The sequence below is a fragment of the Ictalurus furcatus genome, chromosome 1 (assembly GCF_023375685.1).
Source record: "Ictalurus furcatus strain D&B chromosome 1, Billie_1.0, whole genome shotgun sequence".
NCBI lineage: Eukaryota > Metazoa > Chordata > Actinopteri > Siluriformes > Ictaluridae > Ictalurus > Ictalurus furcatus.
Window position 1 is genome coordinate 24,210,288 of NC_071255.1, and position 20,507 is coordinate 24,230,794.

The window sequence follows — 20,507 nt, forward strand, 5'->3', positions numbered from 1 at the left end:
AGTACAGATTAAATTGAATATTCAAATGACTCCTTTTTCATTTTCTATACTGTCCCAACTTTTTTGGAATTGGGGTTGTATTACCTGATAATATTGTGTTTAGCCATGAAAATTATACATGATAAAATTACTTTAATTATGAAAATATTAAATATTGCAATGATTTTAATTTTGTTATGGTGACTGAAAAGATTGAATGATAATGCTACAATACTTTCACTATTTTAGCGAGTGAATTATTAGTGCATAATTTTAATAGTGTATCTGTTTAATGACAAATAAAATGTCAAAATATAACAAAATGTGCTGTATTTAATTCTTGTGTAATTGTTAATAAAATATTAGGACAGTTTTATACTATTGGGGCAGTTTAGAGCTCCATCCAGGGACCCGAATATGTAACAATGATTGGCAAAACATGTATGCATTTAAGGGTTAAAAAACATGAGTGCATTAATATACATTTTATCTAAATGAGGTTGTGCAGTACTCAAGGGTTTTGAACCCAGAATTTGCACTGCATGTCAAGTACAGAATGCCATTGGGATTTGTGGATTTAGAGCCACTGATTTAGAGATGTTTAGGTTTAGAGAGAAAACCACAAAGTTAACATTCATTATTTTGAGCTTTCTGTTCATATACCTACCATGGCATATTGCAAGGAAGGGTGATCCAGGCTTGATCAATTACAGATGACCTAAAGATGACAAGAGAATGTCTCTGTTTGCATCATGACTGTTTCTGTCTGCTAGTGTTACCGTTACTTGAAACTAGAAAATTCTGAATTCTATTACCTTACCTTTACTTTTCTCATGCAGGTAACACAGGAAACGAATTAGTTACAAAATCTTATGTTGGTGTTTCCTTTTTTTTATTATTGAGATCATATTAATATAGTACAGGTAAAGTTTTTCCTTCCCTCTGCAGTTGTGCGTTTTTATAGTCCCCCTGTGTGGGGTGGACTGACTCAGTTTTGTGCATGCTTGATACCATGACCATAATCATGGGGGGTTTTATTTGACTGGTGGTCACAGGGCACCCTGCACTGGTTTCACACTTTCTCCCCTGTGTGCTTGAGTCAGGGCAGGGGCCTGGAATGTCAGCCAGCTCAGTCCTGTCAGCCTGGCCTGAGACTGGGACCCTGAGGGGGGAATGGAGTCAGAATGGCCCGTAGGCCACTTGATTTTAGGTTAGCGGACACAGCTGCAGCCTGTACCACTTCATTAAAACTGTCATCTGCTTCACAACATAGAGCAGGGCTTTGCAGAGTTAATGCCATGGGGCCTGGAGTGACTCATGCCACTTTGTAATGAAGAAAGGCTCAGGTTGTGCATGAGAATGAGAGTATGCGATATGCCAACAGTAATCTCTTAATCATGTACACTGAGCATATAGGTTGCTGAATGTGAATGCTTACATACTATGTGCATTTATTTATCTATTTAGGTGAGCATAATGAGTTATAATATAAGGCCAAGGTGTTTTTAATGTCCCTGCGGTTGATAACTGCCTACCATGATGAGCTGACTTTGCTTTTAACATTCACATAATTCATGCTGTACTGCAGAATGAAAGGAAGGGTATATGAGCACATCATGTACTTTAAGACCACATACCATAAAAGTGACCATGCACTACATTTAGACTGCATTTAAATCTCTTTTACTGGAAAACATATCTTCTCCTGCACTTCAGAAGGGTATAATTGATATGTCTGGCTATTTTAATGTTTAAACATTTAAAACTGCCCAAAAATTCAGTGCATAGCAAAATAAATACCTTTTCATTCTCTTCTGAGCTGGGATCTGGCCCAGAGACTGTATATTTGATACGAAAATACCCAGATACCACTGTATATTTGATATACGAAAATACCCAGAAGTTGTATCAGTTTTGTTCCCTGACTAAATGAAGCATATTTTCCTTCTTGCATTCGGTTTTAAAAAAAAGTGATCTTTTTGAGTGGAGTTTGTGTTGTGACACTCATTCCTGAATAAAGTAAGCCATCAATTGCTCAAAGTTTCACTTCCTAATGAACTTCTCCTGGACTACAATGGCCCACGGTTCTGAAGACTACAGCAAATGTTCTCTCTCTCTCTCTCTCTCTCTCTCTCTCTCTCTCTCTCAAAGAAAATGAAATAACCCTAATTTGGTGAATATAGTTTTTGGCATGACTGTTATTCTCCTCCGTAGTCCAAAATCTACAGTGCTTCCAACATAGGTCTAAATGGATTATAATGCTTTGCTAAGTTGTGTGTACTTGTTTGTACTGTGTGTGTGTGTGTGTGTGTGTGTGTGTGTGTGTGTGTGTGTGTGTGTGTGTGTGTGCACATTCTATGTGTGTATGTCTGAGAGAAAATGTAGAGTGCATTTAGAAGTGGTTTTATTTCAATACTATGCTGTATTGTGAGTAAACATGACAGGGGAACGTGACCTGTGCATAACCCTTTGTAATGTTCCTAAGAAATAGGATTTGTCTAAACCACATTTTTCATGTTATTTTAAAGCTAAGCCCACCTGTGAGGACCATTTCGGACTCCTCAGATCAAAGGCACATTTTTAATTTCAAATTTAGGATTCACAAAATGTCGCACAAATGCTAAAGATATAAACTTTCTTTCTTTTCATATTAACCATTACAGAGTTAATGAAAGAAGAAAAAGCGTAACCCAGGGAATAAAAAGGACAAAGAAAAAGATACAGTGAAGAGAGCCTTATTGAGTTTTGTGCTGAGTGATTTTCATTGAGTCTCCTTTTTTGCCACCCAGATCACTCACGAGAACCCCCAGACAGGAATTCCAGCTCAGCTTATCTGAGTGGTCCATCTACACACAACTACGAGGGGGGAGGCTGGAGTGAGTGGGGACCATCGTGGAGGCCTAGATTAGGAAAAGAGGAAGCCTACGGTAGAGGTGAGCTGTTCATTTCTATTTACTAGCAACTACTAGATTCTGTCAGAAAGGTCTGTGTAAAAGTAGATGAGTTTAGATGGAGTGTATTGCCTAGAGCACAACTGTACAAGCCATGTAGCACAACTAAGTTTACTGCCAGATAAAGGATTACAGAGAGAGGATTACTCCCTCTATTTCTCTCTCTGTGCCTCTCTCGGGGGTCGATCAGAATGACCCAGTGCTTGATTAGGTCAGTATAACATAGCCACTGTGCAGTGCAGATCTAATAGAGCCAGTTTGCTCCCAGTGTGGCTCCCTCTGTTCTTCTGCTATAACACAGGAGGTTACAAGTCTAATGACCTGTCTGTTAAAGCTGCCAGTTCCTCCTATTGAAGTCGAATGCATCTGAGGTCAGTTGTCACCTGGGTTTACAGATTGATTTTTCCTCTGAGAGCATGATTTAATTTTATTTTGGAAAAAATGAAGGAATGAAAAGAGCTCATAACTGAAAGGCTGCCCAGGAAAACAGTGGAAGAGATGTTTGTGATTCTGATTGAATAAAATGGACCAGCTGCTGCAGCACACATTAGCCTACTATTTTTATGATATTAATAGAAATGAAATCTAAATCTGAGCATATGTCTACTTTTGTTGTTTATGATATAACACATACACAAGAAATGCTTCTAAATGAGCAGTAAGTCCATATGTATCATGTAAAATGTATATCAAATAACAAGGCAAAAATGTTAAGAACTATTAAAGGAAAATGCAGTATTAATATATTGTAATAATAATAATTTATATATATATATATATATATAATTTATATATAATTTATTAGTCACTTTTGATTAGTTTTGATTTAGCTAGTTTTAATTTTAAAAATGCCCCTATTTTAAATGCCCCTATTATGCGATATAAAATGGATAGGTTGATGGATAAGTTGATGATGCACACAAACCTGTTGCTCAATGACCGTGGTGTAGGGATTGAATAATTATAGATAAAGATTGAGAGATTTGAGAGCTTTATTGCCATTCTAGTCATACAGAGTATACAGTGGAACAAAGTAGTGTTCTCCAAGGCCTTGGTGCAGTATTAAAGAAGTGAAACACACCCAACAATATGTAGTGCAAAATTAGAAAAAGTGGCAGTGAATTATGGACAACAGTATGATTGTCTTGTATGATATGATAAAACACATGATTGCTTGAAAAGTCCTGAAAATAAAACAGAGAATAAAATAATGAATAAAAATACAAAATCTTTGTGGAGTGTAACTGAAACATGCAGATATGGAATTATGATTTCCCCCCTTAAAATATGCAATTTAAACTAAGTCTGTACACCACATAATTAAGCAATATGTAAGACATGATCTTTCATGGTACAAGCACTATCACAGACTTTTAAGGGTTAAAGAAAAAGCAAAGTCAGTAATATAACACTGATTATCACAAGATCATGTGAAGGAACTCAATCTTCCTTGGATACTAATAGTGTTTTACTCCAAACCAAGTCAAACTGACTCAGAACATAACTGTAAGTTTAACCTGCTATGTTATTCTGATTCAGCAAGCCTGACTCAAACTCCAGCAAGCTTCATTTGAAAAGTAAATGCAGCATTCTCACAGTAGGGGCTAGGATAATGCTGCCATAAAAGATGGTTTATTGCCCATTTTAAAAGACCATCTTTTATATAGACAGTAAATAATGTTGCCTTGCAAAGCAGAATCGAAAATGTTAGAAATGTTCTGTGCATCTGTTGATGAACTTCAAAGGCCCAGAAGGCCTGCTGAGCATATTTAATAACTCATCTGAAATAAAGTGCTGCCGTTTGTCTGTTTCTTTTTTGGAAGCAGGCCAAAAGTCTGATGCATCTGAGGCCAAAAAGAATGGGTTATTAGTATTAGCATGGTCTCGTAGTTCTCTAAAGGCTAAGTCTAAGACTAAAGTAAAATCACAGGTATATAACTTATTATATAATCTTTATTAATAACTGATTTTTTTTAAAGACACTGTTAAAGATTTCTGCTTGCTATCGAGAGATCTTTTCAGCATCTATGTCTATTAAAGTTACTTTGTACGTTGTAAAATTAGGATGTTTACAGTTAAGAGGGTAATATTTAGTAATAGAAATGTTGCATGTTTGTGACAGTTGGCTATGATGTATTTTCTTCATAAAGCTCCAAACACAGCTCAGGAGAGAAAGTGTGTGTGTGTGCGTGTGTGTGTGTGTTTGTATGAAACAAGAGGACTAACCTTGCGTGCACAATCTGCATTTAGACTGATCAGTAATGGCTTTTGAAGTCATGCGTCTGCTCTCATTCCTGGCCATGACTCCATGCGGAGGAAGAAAAAGGCGGATCGGCAGAGTGTGTTTGAGGTTTTTTGTAAGTGTGTACTCTCTGAAAAGAACCAAAACGATGGAGCGTTGTAATGACAATCAATGTTTCAAACTTGATAACTGATTTGTTTTGGTCTTCATCTATAATCTACAGTGTGACTGGTGAGAGAAAGGGTGACTAGATGGTACCTCTGGCTTTTTGAACCAAGAGCCAAGACAACCTTTGCAAATCCCATGTAAGAGTGTGTCACTCACTTGCATGTGAACACAAGCAGTTTCAGATGACTGAGGCAGCTCTAGCCAAAAACAAAGTAATTGGACAAATAAAAGGTAAGAAGAAAACAGAGGACTATGAGTCAGTAGACGCCCAAATGGATTAAATCAGAAGACGAAAATAAGCATAAATATTTATGCAGATATATTGACTGTTATAAAAGCATATTTTAGACTGTTACAGATTCTTAAACTTATCATTTCAGCATTTCAGCACATTTTTGTGTGAGTTTTTTTAATCCTTTACATCCATTGCAAATAAGATGAGAAATGTGATCATGCCTTTACTATACAGAAATTATCTTAGTCTGGACTAACTTGGATAAGAATATCTGACAATTTTGACCTTGTTGGGACATTTGGCTGGTCTCCACATAAAAAAAAAAAACTATTTACAAAAAATGTAGCTTTTATTTAAAACCTAGACCCAAAGGTTTCCTTTTGTTTAATGATGTTAAGGTTAGGGTTAGGTTTAGATGTAGCACAGCATTAATCAGCTGCATTAATAATTTTGTCAGTGGAAGGTCCTCACAAAGATAGTAAGAGGACTATGCATAAAGCATCTACACTTCACCAGGAAATTTCTCCTACATTTCATCCATACTGTAATAAGTGATAAGGTATTACATTTTTCATCAAAATACTCAGCTAATATACTCTCCAAACATCAAATGGATACATAGAATAAAGCATAAGGCAAATGTGCCTGCATACATTTGTCTCTTTAGACCACGCAAGATGTTTTTTTTTTTACAACAACACTGACCAGCACTGAGAAGCATATTAGAAGAAAATCCCTGCATGACCAATATATATTGTCTTAGTTGGGTGTGTAGTCAGTAATATTCTCTTGGGGGGGGATTGGGTGGAAAGTAGATGATTGAGTTTCCACTATCAACCATTTTGCTATGGAAAATGCAGAACATTCACCTTGGGATTTTGAAAGATGTAGTAAGAGCTTTGTAGATTTTTTTGTGATTATAAACTAACTATTAAAGCAGTTTTTCTCATTTAAATTTATTCAATGTAGAAATAGCAATACAGATGGTATTAATATTTCCATGAGAAGGTAACTTATGATTTATGGCTTATGTGCTAAATTGTTGCTATATTAAGATGTGCTTTTGGCACATAGACCGTAGAAGCATTCATATTAGATCATATTCCTGAATGAGAGAGTTCTCGGTCTGTGCCTAAAAAAAGCGAGCAGAAAAGAGAGGGATGGACCACGGGAATGTAGATGTAGATGTATATGATAAGGTGACTGAGAAGTCCAAATTGGGTTGTGGAGTGTGGATCAGTGGAGGGGTACAGAGCAGCCAGATGAAGCAGCTGGGCCATTAGTGCGTCCAGGCAGGAGTGCCCTTTCTTCAAGTCAGCCTAATGGGCCCGCCTGAACTTTCATGTGATAAATGTTGTTTATATTAGGGCTCAGCCCCTTACATTAGTGTCTTTCAAATGCCTCTTGGCCTGGTTGAAGTTCAGTGTTTCTAAATACTTCAGTGCCCTCCTATGTAGTGGCTATTATGGTGGTGTTAGAGCAGGAGAGGGCTGAAAGGGGAAGACTAATTGAGCAGGAGTGAGTGTGGACTGCTGTGGTGTGCATTGGAAAGTCTATGGTCATTGCAGTGGCCCAGTGGCTCACCTGTGAGAGAACTGCTGAGAGCGAACACTGCCCCCTATAGGCATTATCTTACTTTTATGGTTATATTTCTATTATTATACAAAAAAGTTGGTAGACACTAGGTAGCAAAGAGCACAGTAATATATAATATTATACAAGTGATTTTGTCCATAATTGACTCATAATGTATAGGTGATATTATTAATATTAAGATATCATTTACATTTACGGCATTTGGCAGACACCCTTATCCAGAGCGAATTACATTTATCTAATTTATGCAACACTTGGAATCAACTCCAGACCTTTTACCTCCTTAATTTGTCATTAATTTGTTCATTTGTCAAATAAAAAGGAAACAGGACACACCAACCATGAAACTGCTTATCAGTCAAATGTCCGATTACTTTTGAGCCTGTGAAAATGGAGGGAAAAAATTGGCTGTAATTCCTAAATGATTTATGCAGCATTTATATATTTATATAAACTGAACGTCTACACTTGAATCACAATTTTTATTTGCTTCATTTTCAGAAAATTATGTCACTGTCCACTTATGGACCCGACTGTAGATAAGAAATGGCTATTATTTACTACTCACTGCTGTTGTACAATAAACCTGTAAATGAAAAAAAAAAAAGAACAAATATTTTACTTGTATCAGTAGCCTTTCTTGCATAAGGCACATATTATTACCCCTAACTTTATTTAAGCTATCATTTTTCCAAGGTCCAAGTGAAGTATAGTCATAGGTAATAAACAATAAATTCCCCAGCATGGTCTCCTAAAGAAACAGGCAGATCTCTTTTTTTCCCCATCAGATTGTCTAATTCACCCTGGAGGAAGAGGTCTGAGTCAGAGCCAAATAAAGCCGAGGTGTTGAAAAGCCTGATGATGCAGTACGGGTGTGGGACAGGAACAACACGTGCGGCGAGTGTAAAAAAGCCCATCGTGGTCAATCAGGCAGCGGAGGAAACCTCATCTAACTGGCTTGCAAACATAGCACTGCACGCACAGCCCCAACATGGGGGATGTAACATACTGCCTGCTTTTTAGGAATGCTTTGATTCCCTCTAAAGGTGCTCCTCTGGCCAGGTGGAGCATATTTACACAAGGCTGTCTGAGAGATGAGAGCCTATTCTTTTTACATGGAAAGAAAGTGCCTAAGTTATTTTAATTACAACTGGAAACAATTAGGCACAGCTAAAGGAAACGTTGCGAATCAGATCATTTAGAAATGGCGCAAACATTCCTGCAAGCCAGGTGCAAAAGTCAAACTTGATGATTGACATTTTTAGTCTGATGTGGAGTAGATCCCAGCGGATACATCTTATTTTTTCTATATATGCAGGCCTTGATGAGAACTAGGTGGAATGGAAAGAGAAGGAAGGATTAATTAACAAGAGGAAGACTGGAATGCATGGCAAAGAGAGAGCGTGGTTTAAGAGTCATTCTCCTAAGGAACAACATATCATAGTGTGTTAGATGTGTGAGAAAAACTTTGTGACCTTTTGTTGTGTGTCTTAAGCATGAACAGATTTACACAAATGCTGTTAGTTCCTTTCTCCCATACTAACTAATATAGCTGACGATACTGTGTACTATCTTATTAACCAAAAGCACTTAAAAACAATCACAAGGACCATCATTTAATGTTTAACATTCCTAAAAGAGAGCACACATATACAAACGTACAGACAAAAGACGAATAGCTGCAAGCTATTTACAGTTAACTAACACAGAGACGGCCATAAAACACTCACTTTGTCCATGTTTATTCACTGTGAAATAACTTGGACACACATACCTGGATAAATGGGTTATTTAGGCCTGCGTAACTCTTAGGAGAGCAATGAAAGTATGTATATCAGACCTTTCTCACTCTTGCTTGTGTTAAAATTCACCAAGTTGAACCTTAATCAGTTCCACCTGCAAAACTTGAAAACATCATGAGTCAGATAGTCTTAGGACAATCCGCTGTGAATGAAGCATGGCATAGCATTACTGTTACTGTGCTGGGTCACAAATGTTTTTTCATGTGACAAAGATTTTACTACTTAAGCAGATTTAACGTTTAATTCATCTGTTCATCTAGAAACAGACTATGTGTGTGCACACAGTGTTAGAACGTTTTTAAAGGATTAAAAGACCATTCAGCAGAGGATTTTGTGCAAGCTGAGTAAAGTACCGATTAGCTTTCTAACCTTGCTTCTTTGATATGGTTTTTGCCCGCTTCAAATCCTCTCTTCGCAACTCCAGTGCTCTGTGTGAAGGTAGCGTAAGGAAAATGCTAATGAGGTGGTAGTGTTTTGAATCTAAACAGGCAAAAAATATATGGCACCCAGTAAAAATGGTACCCTCATTGAGCAGTATTTAATATGATATTTCACATAAGGTCATTGTAAGAGATGCCACTGATAGCTCAACTGATTATTGGCCTCGCCGTTGGAAGCTTAAGTTACGTATGAGCCCATTTCTGTAGCATGAAATCACAGTGTGACCAACCAGCTCTCCCACCAAGTGAGGGAATCTGACAGGTCAGACAGGTTGTTGGTCATGGGGTGGAGGGAGTGGAGTAGTAGAGTCCAGCTCCCCACAGCTCCCAGTTGGAGTTCCGCTGGTCCACAGGGGGTGGGCAGGCCAGATTGACTGAATGCTTGAGATCCTTAGCTGTGGTCCTCCGGGCTCTTTTTTAGCATTCAGTAAGCCTGAGCTGTTAATTGTGTGACTAAACCAATTGTTCTCTTAATTGAATCCATTTAACCCCTTTCACCTATACCCCCTCAGGTGTGCCACAGGTAATGAGTATAAGATCAGTCATGAAGCTGATAGCATCATGAACACACAGAAAATGTCTGGATTACACTAAGATGTAGTGTCGTCTTTTTGGACAGACACTCAGTGCATAATAGTGAGAGTTAGAAACAAATTTACAGCTGCTTCATCTAATGTTTGATATGCAAGCTTGTATAAATTCTTAATAAAAGGTGCGTGTTGAATTGCCAAATCTTTTATTGTGTAGATTTATGTTTGTAATTAGTATTTGAGATTTTGCTATAAGGAAGCACTAAGTGGAACCAGTGCTGCCATGATATTGGGATTTATCTAACATACATCCCCCATAGAAGACTGTAACAAGCTTTTGGTTGCTCATAAAAAGTGCATATTTGAATATGAAACTGCACACAGGGAAATGACCCTGTGAAATAGCAGAGGTAAAGTTCTCTCCTCAGGATTTATAGCTATTCAGGGTATAGCCAATATTTATATGGTATTAAGCCAGCTATGGTCAGTTATAGGTGAACGCCAGTCAGGATGACCTTAAACTTGGGGGTGGACAGAAAATGTGAACATTTCCATTTGTGTTCTTTTTCCCCCCACCTTGTTAAGTTCTGCTTTATGGTTGACAAATCCTAAGTCAGTTTTCCTCAGTTTCCATCACTTAATGTCACAAATAGAGCGTGGAGACGGGCACTAATGGCTTTAAAGAGGTTGTTCCCCTTAAATTCTGAAACACCTATGAACTGGTTTTATTTGCAGAGCAGTATTTTAAAATGAATTCCTCATTTTTGGTGAATTCGCATGCCCTGAACATGTTCAAGCACTGAAGGTTGCACTCGAATAAGACTGTTCTAGAAAGTAACCCTCCTCCCCTGGAATACAAAAAGCAGCTCTGGCCAAGGTTTGTTTTCACCTGAAGCAGCCATTTGTCTTGGCATGTGCCCAACGTTAAACCACTGTGTATGTTTCTATGGTCTCAGAGGGCCTGTGCGCACACCATAACCACTTAATGTGGTGGGAAAACTAAAGATCTCCATAACAATCTTGAAATTGTGAAACCACACCATTTCCTTGCACTAGCACTAACACTAGAAAAACATGTTTTCCTTAAGTAGGTGCCATCCAATACAGTCAAGTGAGAATTGCAAACCAAATCCCTAAATGAATCAGTGTTTTTTTTTTTTTTTTTGGAACTGGGCTTATATAGATCCTTAACAATTCAGAATAATTCTGCATGACTAAATTCCTGGGTCTGATTTGATGTGATTATACATTCTCTTGGATGCTAAAGCTTCTTGAGCTCATCTCCTTGTGGGTATAATAAGGACCAGTCAGGTAGTACTCTAATTCCAGGCTCGACGTCACCCAGCTGCACGGTGGCAAATCTGAAGTGTCTAACGCATTCCTCACGCCTCGTTTAAGACAACAGGGTGGAGTGGGATTAGAGACGCATGTTTATGGTGAGTTGTTATACAACAAAAGAGAAAGGAATAAAAGACCCATAGCCTTTTCAACTTAGGAATCCAACCTGCTTTAGCAAGATTCCTAACATGACCAGAGTCTGTATTAAACTTTGGCCACGGACCTGAAGACATTAATGATAATTGTTTTGAAGGGTTTACAATATTCAATAATAAAAGGGCGTCAGTACTATGTAATATGCACGCATTAGCAGGAAATGTCTAGCAAATATCCGCTGCGACTGACTGGAAGTGGTAGTAAGGTTCAAATGTAACCAATATGTTGCACAAGAGCATGGATAGTATCAAAGTAAATACAAAACACAGTTATTAGCAAAACGTCATTAGCAGGGAATGATAAGAAATCATAACACTGGCTATACACTTATAGGTCAGTATGCAGGGTTTATTTTATATATTTTTCATCACAAGTGGACATGAGAATGTCATTATATAAATCTCCACAATGAAAACAGAAATTGTACACAAAGGGCCTCTTAGCATGATCCTGCTGACTTGGGTTAGAATACGTATGTGCATACAAGAGTGCATACATGACCCAACAGCATATGTGTGAGGAACAGGGTGGAGTTGGAGCCCTGAGTGTGTGTGTGTGTGTGTGTGTGTGTGTGTGTGTGTGTGTGTGTGTGTGTGTTTGTGTGTGTGCACTCTGCTGCTGAGCGTGACTGGATGAGGAGAGAGAGGCCCTTTTGAGGTGGATCTTAAGCTAAGGTCCCAGGGAGTAATTTCATCTTGTCCATGATACAGTATTCTATATGTGTGTGTGAGTGTGGTTGCATATGTGTGTGGTTGCATGTGTGTGTGTGTGTGTGTGCATGCGCATGGTGCTGGGCTCATTCTCTGTTCTTCTCACCCCGCCTGTCTCGCCTCAGTCGTGCTGGAAGTGCAGAGGTTTTGACAGCTGTGCTTGGCTCACTCTGATGGTAGTCTGGAGGAAAAGGGTGTGTGCTAAGTTTGTGTATGTGTATGTGTGGATGTGTGGTGTGTGTACACTAGAGAATCAGGTGAACTTGTGTGCATATGTTCAAAAAGATTTGTGTACAATGCAATAGTAATGCAAAACATATGCTTGTATGTTGTTGATTGTTTATAAATTTCTTGAATAAATCAGATAAGTGAGAGTTGGGTAGTTTACTGGGAGCAATAAGTGAAGGTTAGGAGTGTGTGTATGTGTGTGTGTGTGTGTGTGTGTGTGTTGAGGGTAACAGTTTTGTGTGTAGGCATGACCAGCATGGTGGAAGCTTTGGGAATAAAGCAGGAATGTGCTCTGGGTCAGGGTTAGCGAGCGGCTCAGCCCTGCAGGGTCGTGGGGAGCACAGCCAGGCCGGCCACATGAGTCTCAGCTGATCCTTCTGCTAACCAGCCGAGTACGGAGGCCTGAGAACACACTCCACTTACCTGGCCTTCAGGAGAAAGCTGTCTCTGGGGTAACATTCAAGGTGTTTTCACTTCTAACTTACCTTGTGGCAGCCAGATGTCAGGGTAGGAGTAGAGGAAGGAAAAGGCTAATGAAGCAGCTTGTGGCCAGGTCAGCACAACTGATTTGAGTAGGACTTACTCAAACTCCAGAACTGCTATTTCTTGAGTTGCATGTAATATTTCATACTCTACGCTTCTTTATTATTTTCACTGGCCGATGATGCGATTCCTTCACAGCTGTGAAGTGATGTGCATTAATTAGACCCTGAGAGTTTACGTAAGAACAAGGTGAATCACTTTGACTGTACTCTAGACACATACCTGTACAGACATGTTCCTGCTGTTTTACGGTAATGACGTCAAACGTGAGCCGCTGTCAGACTCATCAAAGGGCGCTAATGATTTCACGCAAAGCTGTAAAACTCTAACGCCTCTATGAGCTAACCGTAAGGAGATGATACTGTCTAGGCCGTGTTTCTGATGGGAATGAGAGAAAGAAAAATGCATCTTTTCCTGTGTTTCTTTTTTCCTGCTGTTTTCCAGGATGGTCATAATTTGAGGTGGTTACGCTCTCGTGGCAGTATGAGGAAGCAGTTCTCTTTTCTCCCCCTCTCGTTTGACTAAGACGCTCATAAAAACACAGGACATCCTGTGGACTTTTAATGACACAGCACACATTGTAATCAAATGAGTCAAATAAACACTCCTAGCCATGGCATCCTATAAATGCAGTGCAGGTGTTTGTTCATTTGTTGTTGTTGTTTAAAAAAAAAAAAAATTATCATCTATTCTATTGTAATATTACACTGGTAATATTTTTATTATTTAATCTACAGTCTACTGTGCTCAGATGCTGAGGTTCAAACCATCGCAATCATTGAGAATCCCAAAAATGATAATAGTCAGCAAGGCTGGCTCCAGTTTTCAGGAGTGTATAGTCTGTTGATGGTGGAATTTGTTCTAGGAATCAGTGTGACAATTTGGTATTATTATGCCACCAGGTGGTTGCTGTTTGTTATAGCTGATGAATGTATTGCAGTCAGATAGATGAGACAGAACAGATATCTAGTGCCCTGACATCTTGAAAATCTCCACATATGTTCAACCAAATGGCAGAACATTCAATCATGTTTTTACTTCATTTCTTTCTTGCTACCTACTGATGTTTTACCTGCTCTTGTTTTGTTATACTGATGTTTTAAACTGACTGCGTATAATTCATTTGAATCCATTGGTGGATTGGAGATCCATAAAACTCTATTTTACCAAAGAGTCATGAGCTGTGAAGCAACAGGGTGGGTCACATACACTGCATTAAATTCAGTCCCTCAAATGATTTGGTGATTTTGCGATCGCAGAAATGAATGCACAATCAAGCAAACACCGCAATATTCGGAGGAGCTTGCAATTTTTCAAAATTACCTCAGATTTTTTGCATATTTGGGCCAAGATGTGTCATGTGACGTCATCACAATGCACATTCATCCAAAGTCTTCTTCAATTCATGTGCGTCAAACATGAGTACAACTTAAAGGTCTCATTTACCAACAAACATCACTGCGAAAGACCATGCAAAACAATTTTTGTGCAATTGCAGTTTCGCTAATTCGAGTAGTTTTCTGAAAGTAAAAAAAGCACAAAAGCTCCACAAATTGCATCGCAAAATTTGAAAAAAGCCACAGTAAAATCAAGCATTTTTGGCCACAACAAATAATAATAAAACTCCTGCTTTAAACCTATTCTTGTTTTCATATGTTAATAACTTTCATTATGGACTATATTTGTTCATTGTAAAACCACTATGAGCATGTGCATAAACAGTACATAATATAGCAAGGCTGCAAGTGATTTTAAATGATGCATATAAATAATCTGTTCCACTGCAATATAAAGTTTGTCATGTTGTGTTATTGTAATACTATGAAACGTGTCTAGATGTAAACAGTCAAAAAAGATAGATGGATTCGATAGAGGGCTAAAAATGAGATAGTCCGATGAAACAGCGGGTCATATATGATTTATGGCTATATTAAATCAGAGTAAGATGATACTGTATGTCTTTTTATTGTGTCATATGTCCACAACTGAGTGCCTCATGTGAAATGTACGCAATAAATCTCCAACAGTGAAGTGATACAAGATGAAATTTTACAGTGCACACTGGAATCTTTCCTCTTTGTGTCCTTAACAGACAGTCGAAATATATTCGTACATACATGAGTGCCTAATTGACACAAGTTGTCATAATAATCTACTGCTTATTCACGTGATGTGTGCGCTTCATTTTGGTGTGAATGGCTTGCAGAGCACCTGGTTCCATACCGGCTTTTGGATGGAGCAGTTGCTGTGATACACAGGTCATGCACTCTCTCTCCCTCCTGCTGCTGCGCCCTTTAGACATGATTAACTATATTCTGCGTTTTTCCCATTCCCCTCTGTAGCATCTCCCTCTGTGCTGGAGCATAAACCTCAACTCTGCCCCTCACTTTTCCATGCTGACATTCCCGTCTTCTCCGACGGTCAGTACTATTTGTGTCCGACTGAAGTTTGTGGGCCATGTAGTGGCCGCTTGTTTCCGAGTTGCCGTAAGTAAACTGCTGCATATTTTCTGCTGATGAGTGGTGGACTGCACAAGCCGAAGATGGGGTTGGCTGTGATCAGGGCTGTAAATTCGGGTGGGGAGGGTGAGATCCTGTAAGACGAAACCTCCCTTTCTGCCAGTATCAGCACACGACTCCGCAGAGACAAGAGAGAAGAAGCAGGCAGTAAATCCATTGGAGTTCACTGATAGCACTGTTTGCACAGCCACCGCCGCTTCCTTTGATCAAATCGCCGGGGGAGCAGGGGGTCGTGTGTCGCTGCCAAAGGTCAGCTATATATTACACTCCTAAAAGTGATTACTGAAATTCTTAACTGAAACCATTCTGCTGCCAGGGTGTGCCAGAAGCCCCTGCGGCGGTGTCTGGGCCGCTCGGGGGCCTCTCTGCAGCCCTGTTCGCCGCACAAATCCTCTCCGCTTGTGTTTTTTATCATCTGAGGAGGGCCTAAGCAAGACCCACATGGAAACATGTGCTATCCGATTGCAGCATCAGCGGGCAAATGCTGGGAGTGTCTGTGGCTCAGGCCTCACAGTCAGGAAATATAAATGTGTACCACACTTCAAAGGGAGAAACTGCAAATTAAGGCAAGCCAAAGAACAAGACAGTGAGTGCCTTAGTATCAGCAATAACATAAACATGCCAGGCTTATATTTCGGTCTTGTATTGTTCAGACCTCACCAGTTCATCAACAGCTCTCAGCTATGCTGTAGTTTGAAATTGAGTAAAAGATGGTTTCAATTGAGTCATGATGACACACATGGCACCTGAGCAGATTATATTGACTGTAGCACTCAGCATCCATAAAGCAGTGGAAAGTCTGACTCCTTTATGGTGGAATTGAGGGCTTTTAGTGATTAGGGATAGAATGGGTCACATGGTGCTGGCCTGCACAGCCTGGCCTTTAGGTGTAGAAGTCTCGTACAGAATTACACAAACCATCCAACTTAATTTGTTTCAATTCTAGATGTTCTCGTAAACAGCATCCTCTCAGTCACTACTACAGAATTAAGATACTGCCATGTTGGGGCTAAACAAGAGGAATGTGACTTCATGCTCAATGAAACTTAATACACATTTGCTGATCATTACCTAACATTGCCTCGTGTTAACTTTGGCAGACCTCTGCTTGGCTCTTAAATTAAAAGGGATGATGTATTTCCTCTTATTTGTTATTTGCACCCAGCTACTGAGAGTGAGCTTGAGAAGGAGAGTGAGAGAGATGTCTATATGACCAGCTGGTACATGCCAGAAACAACAGAGCGAGCCTTGCTCTAGAGTCTCATTAGCTGGTGGAAAACAGTTCCCGAGTTGCAACAGGGTGTAAATATACATTTAAAACTTCTCAGACCTAAGCACATTTCATGCCAAATTTTCCTCCTCTCTGACAGAGGGGATGACCGAGAGACCCCATAAACTATAAGCCGAAAACCCATGTTGCACATCCTGTAAAAGTTAGTCGCTGTAATTCAAAGTGAATTAATGGAAAGCTGCATACAAACTGAGAATTATTTCTAGTGTTTTAGACAGCAGATATATTTCAGCATGCTTAGTTTAACTTGAATTTTAATTTACTCTGTCTTCAGTTTTATTCGTGATCGCTACAAAAAAAACTAAAGCTGCAGGATTGTTATGAGATGAGCAAAATAACAGGATAAATGCATTAGTTTGAATTGAAAATCCTATGTTTAATAACTGTAGTTAATTGTAAAATATGTGCAAAAATATAGTAAATAAATGAACAATCATGGAATAGATTAGCCTTGAAATGACAAAAAAAAAGAAAAGAAGCAAAACCAAGAAAAAATTACAGATAGTGAAATTTGCTGTTTGTCTTGTTCTTTGAGATATGCAGTCTTTGCTCTAGAGACTGTCAGATACAAGCATCTAACTCAGCACATGCAAGAGCAACATAGACAAAATAGCTTTCATTTCACTGCTTTGATTTGCTAATAGCTTTAGATCTTATATGGGGCTCTAGACTTCACCAGCAGAACCACACGTTTAGAAAAAATTGTTCTTCACAGATTCTTCAAGGTTTTCACTGACTCACTTTTAGTAACCATATCCAGGAACTCCATACAGTCTCTTGAGCTCAGGATTGAATCGGACAACCTGGAGCTGTGAGGCACCACTGTTCCTCCACCACCCCACAATTAAAGGTTTTCAGCTTCCAAAAAAATATTCATCTTGAGCCAGGATATTTAAACCCTAACGTTACATTTGCATTATTAAAAAAAAAGTATAACATTACTAATTTTATGCATTTTGCTGCTGCCACATGATTGGATAAGCCGCTGTATGCATGTAAGCTGTAAGGAACATGCTGAATTCACAGGAATGACCATATTTTAACCTTGCTTTCCTTAAATTATTATACTACTATAATATATAGTATAATATTATTACACACATTTTAAATGAGTAACTTCATTTGTAACACTTTTTCTGTGCCACTCCATGCAACAAAGCAGTCAAAACCATTCATTTACAAACATGAATAAACTTTATTGTCATGACAACAAAATCATTCACTAGACTTGCCTTTTATTTCTTCACCAATACTCAAGGCAGTACACAAACAGACTTAAAAAACAAAAGAGAGAGAAATGAATGGGAAAAAATTATCAATTTTACAGCTAATGTGGCATTTCAGTTGGCACGGAGTCCAGTATCCTGTGCATCATGTAGAATGTTGGGCTAAGAAGGCCCTTATTCTCTGAAGAAGCTCCTTCTTTACACTGTCAGGCACCAGCGCTGATAAACAGACAACTCTACTTGTTAAAATCATTGGGAAGTAATTTATTACTTGCTTTGGTAACTCTGTTCTTGATAACTGAGATAAATTATTGAAAATGGAAAGCAGAAGCCTACCTCTCCCTTTAGGAGTGATTCCAGCCACCAAGTCTTCTACAGTGACATTCTCAATCCCCTTTTCCTTGATGACTTCTGTGAAATCAGTTTTGATATAAGCATGAGAAGTCAAATCAGTTTTGATATAGGATAAGTCTTTAAACGTAGAAGTGAGCCAACAGCACGTTGTGTAATGAGCAGCACGCACACAATGACAAAAAATCTAATAGCTTTTTAGTATCTATTGTTCTGATGACTGGTTTAAAAACCAACCAGGTGGCTGTGGCTCAGGTGGTAGAGCAGGTTGTCCACTAATCGTAGAGCTGGCGGTTCGATTCCCAGCCCACGTGACTCCACATACCGAAGTGTCCTTGGGCAAGACACTGAACTCCAAGTTGCTCCCGATCATAAGTTAGCACCTTGCATGGCAGCTCTGCTACCACTGGTGTGCGAGTGTGTGTGAATGGGTGAATGAGACACAGTGTAAAGCGCTTTGGATAAAAGCACTATATAAGTACAGACCATTTACCATTTAAAATAAAATGAAAAAATAAAATAATCTCATTTTACCAATTGACCCATAATTACACTGTTTGAAGTGTTGGGTTTTTAAATTTTATTTGGACATTAATTTTCTTGACAGTATCAGAGTTCAAAACTTCAAAAATGATTATAAAACCAGACAGCTTCAAACATCATGATCGTGACTAAGAAGGCCATGGTCATAACTGATGACGGTAAGTCTAAGTGGACTTCCCAGCATACAATAAAGTCATCAGTTCATGAATCACTCCAGAACCTGTTCTTACCTTTACAATGTGCTTTTAATTGATCTCTCCAGCCACACTCAATCAGCTTGCCTCTGAGCAGCTCCTTTAACCTGCAATGAAGATAATAAAAAGATAAAGTCTTTATGTCCAGGAAATATGTCTGGTCCATAGCAAAGCCAAGTTAGCTACGTAAATAGTAATAAACATCCCTTACCGCTCCCTCTCCCCCATTTCAATCAATTTCTGGTTAATTGCAGCCCTCATCTGTAACTCTTTATTCATCACTCGGCCTGCGGGACATTAAACTGCAGTTAGAAGCAAACACAAAGTAACAAACATGGCTTGCTAAGTGGTTGCTAATCTTAGCGACGACATTTCTCTTTTTTTTTTTTTTTTTGGTTGTCATAAATAAACCAACCAACAGGCAACCACGAGAACAATAATTTTAAAAGCGCAGTCTATCGTCATGCTACATTTTTATGTTTAACAATAATTTATCTAAATGCTACAACACCATTACAAAGGGTTTAGCTAATGTTAGTTAGCTTGCTGACGCTATTTATGCTAACTTGCACTTATTGGCGCAATGTGAAAACATGAAACACCGCTAACGATGCTAGAATATCGCTATATCGTAAAAACTTACCTAAACTATCGCAGAAACAAACATAATGTTTTCATTAACGGATGCTAGAGGACCTTGTGGCCAACGGTCCCTACCTTATTTCGGTCCCCTAAGAAACACGCAGATAAGAAAAAAAAAAAAAAAGGTTCCTACGTGCATGAACTGCGCTGTCGAAGAAAAAAGTGATTAATTAGGTAAGTAAAGAAACTGACATCACTATTTAATTATTTAATACTGTGTATTTAGCTTTGAAGTACCACAAAAGCAGGCTACATGTACGATGTCACAGTTTCCTGGAATTGTACCTAAAAAGGTACAGGTACCTATAAAGGTTCCCTGGTTTATACCAGCTTTATACCAGCATGTATGCGACGCTTTGGTCCCAGCATTTATTAGTGTAGTGTTCCTCCTATTTCACAGAACACTGATGAAGAATATAAACAATAACGTTTCTCATTTTTATAAACAGAAAATGAAGGCAGTCAATTGTTAACGTCTTAATCATGTTAACCATGCGATGGCAGTATTGCTTCAACGGTATTGCTCCTATATATATATATATATATATGTATATGTATATATATATATATATATGTATATATATATATATATATGTATATATATATATATATATGTATATATATATATATATATGTATATGTATATATATATATGTATATGTATATATATATATATATATATATGTATATATATATATATATATATATATACGTATATGTATATGTATATGTATATATATATATATATATATATACGTATATGTATATGTATATGTATATATATATATATATATATATATATATATATATATATATATATATA

The 20,507-nt window shown here is 38.3% G+C and overlaps 1 protein-coding gene across 1 annotated transcript; it reads right to left on the bottom strand.

Annotated features, from left to right (window-relative positions):
- Window positions 1–17,903: 17,903 nt before the first annotated feature.
- eny2 (ENY2 transcription and export complex 2 subunit) lies at window positions 17,904–19,777 on the bottom strand. Its single transcript, XM_053635373.1, has 5 exons — window positions 19,686–19,777; window positions 19,254–19,329; window positions 19,079–19,149; window positions 18,291–18,365; window positions 17,904–18,173 (listed from the first exon to the last, which is right to left on the bottom strand). The coding sequence occupies exons 2-5, from the start codon at window positions 19,319–19,321 to the stop codon at window positions 18,100–18,102; spliced, it is 288 nt and encodes a 95-aa protein (XP_053491348.1). The 5' UTR covers window positions 19,322–19,329; window positions 19,686–19,777; the 3' UTR covers window positions 17,904–18,099.
- Between the last annotated feature and the right edge of the window lie 730 nt (window positions 19,778–20,507).

Excerpts from the sequence above, each read along its gene's own strand:
- eny2 (XM_053635373.1), bottom strand. The coding sequence starts at position 19,321 with ATGAATAAAGAGTTACAGATGAGGGCTGCAATTAACCAGAAATTGATT. Across the intron at positions 19,150-19,253 it reads GAAATGGGGGAGAGGGAGCG|GTTAAAGGAGCTGCTCAGAG; the intron begins GTAAGGGATGTT and ends TCTTCATTGCAG. Across the intron at positions 18,174-18,290 it reads AATCACTCCTAAAGGGAGAG|CGCTGGTGCCTGACAGTGTA; the intron begins GTAGGCTTCTGC and ends TCTGTTTATCAG.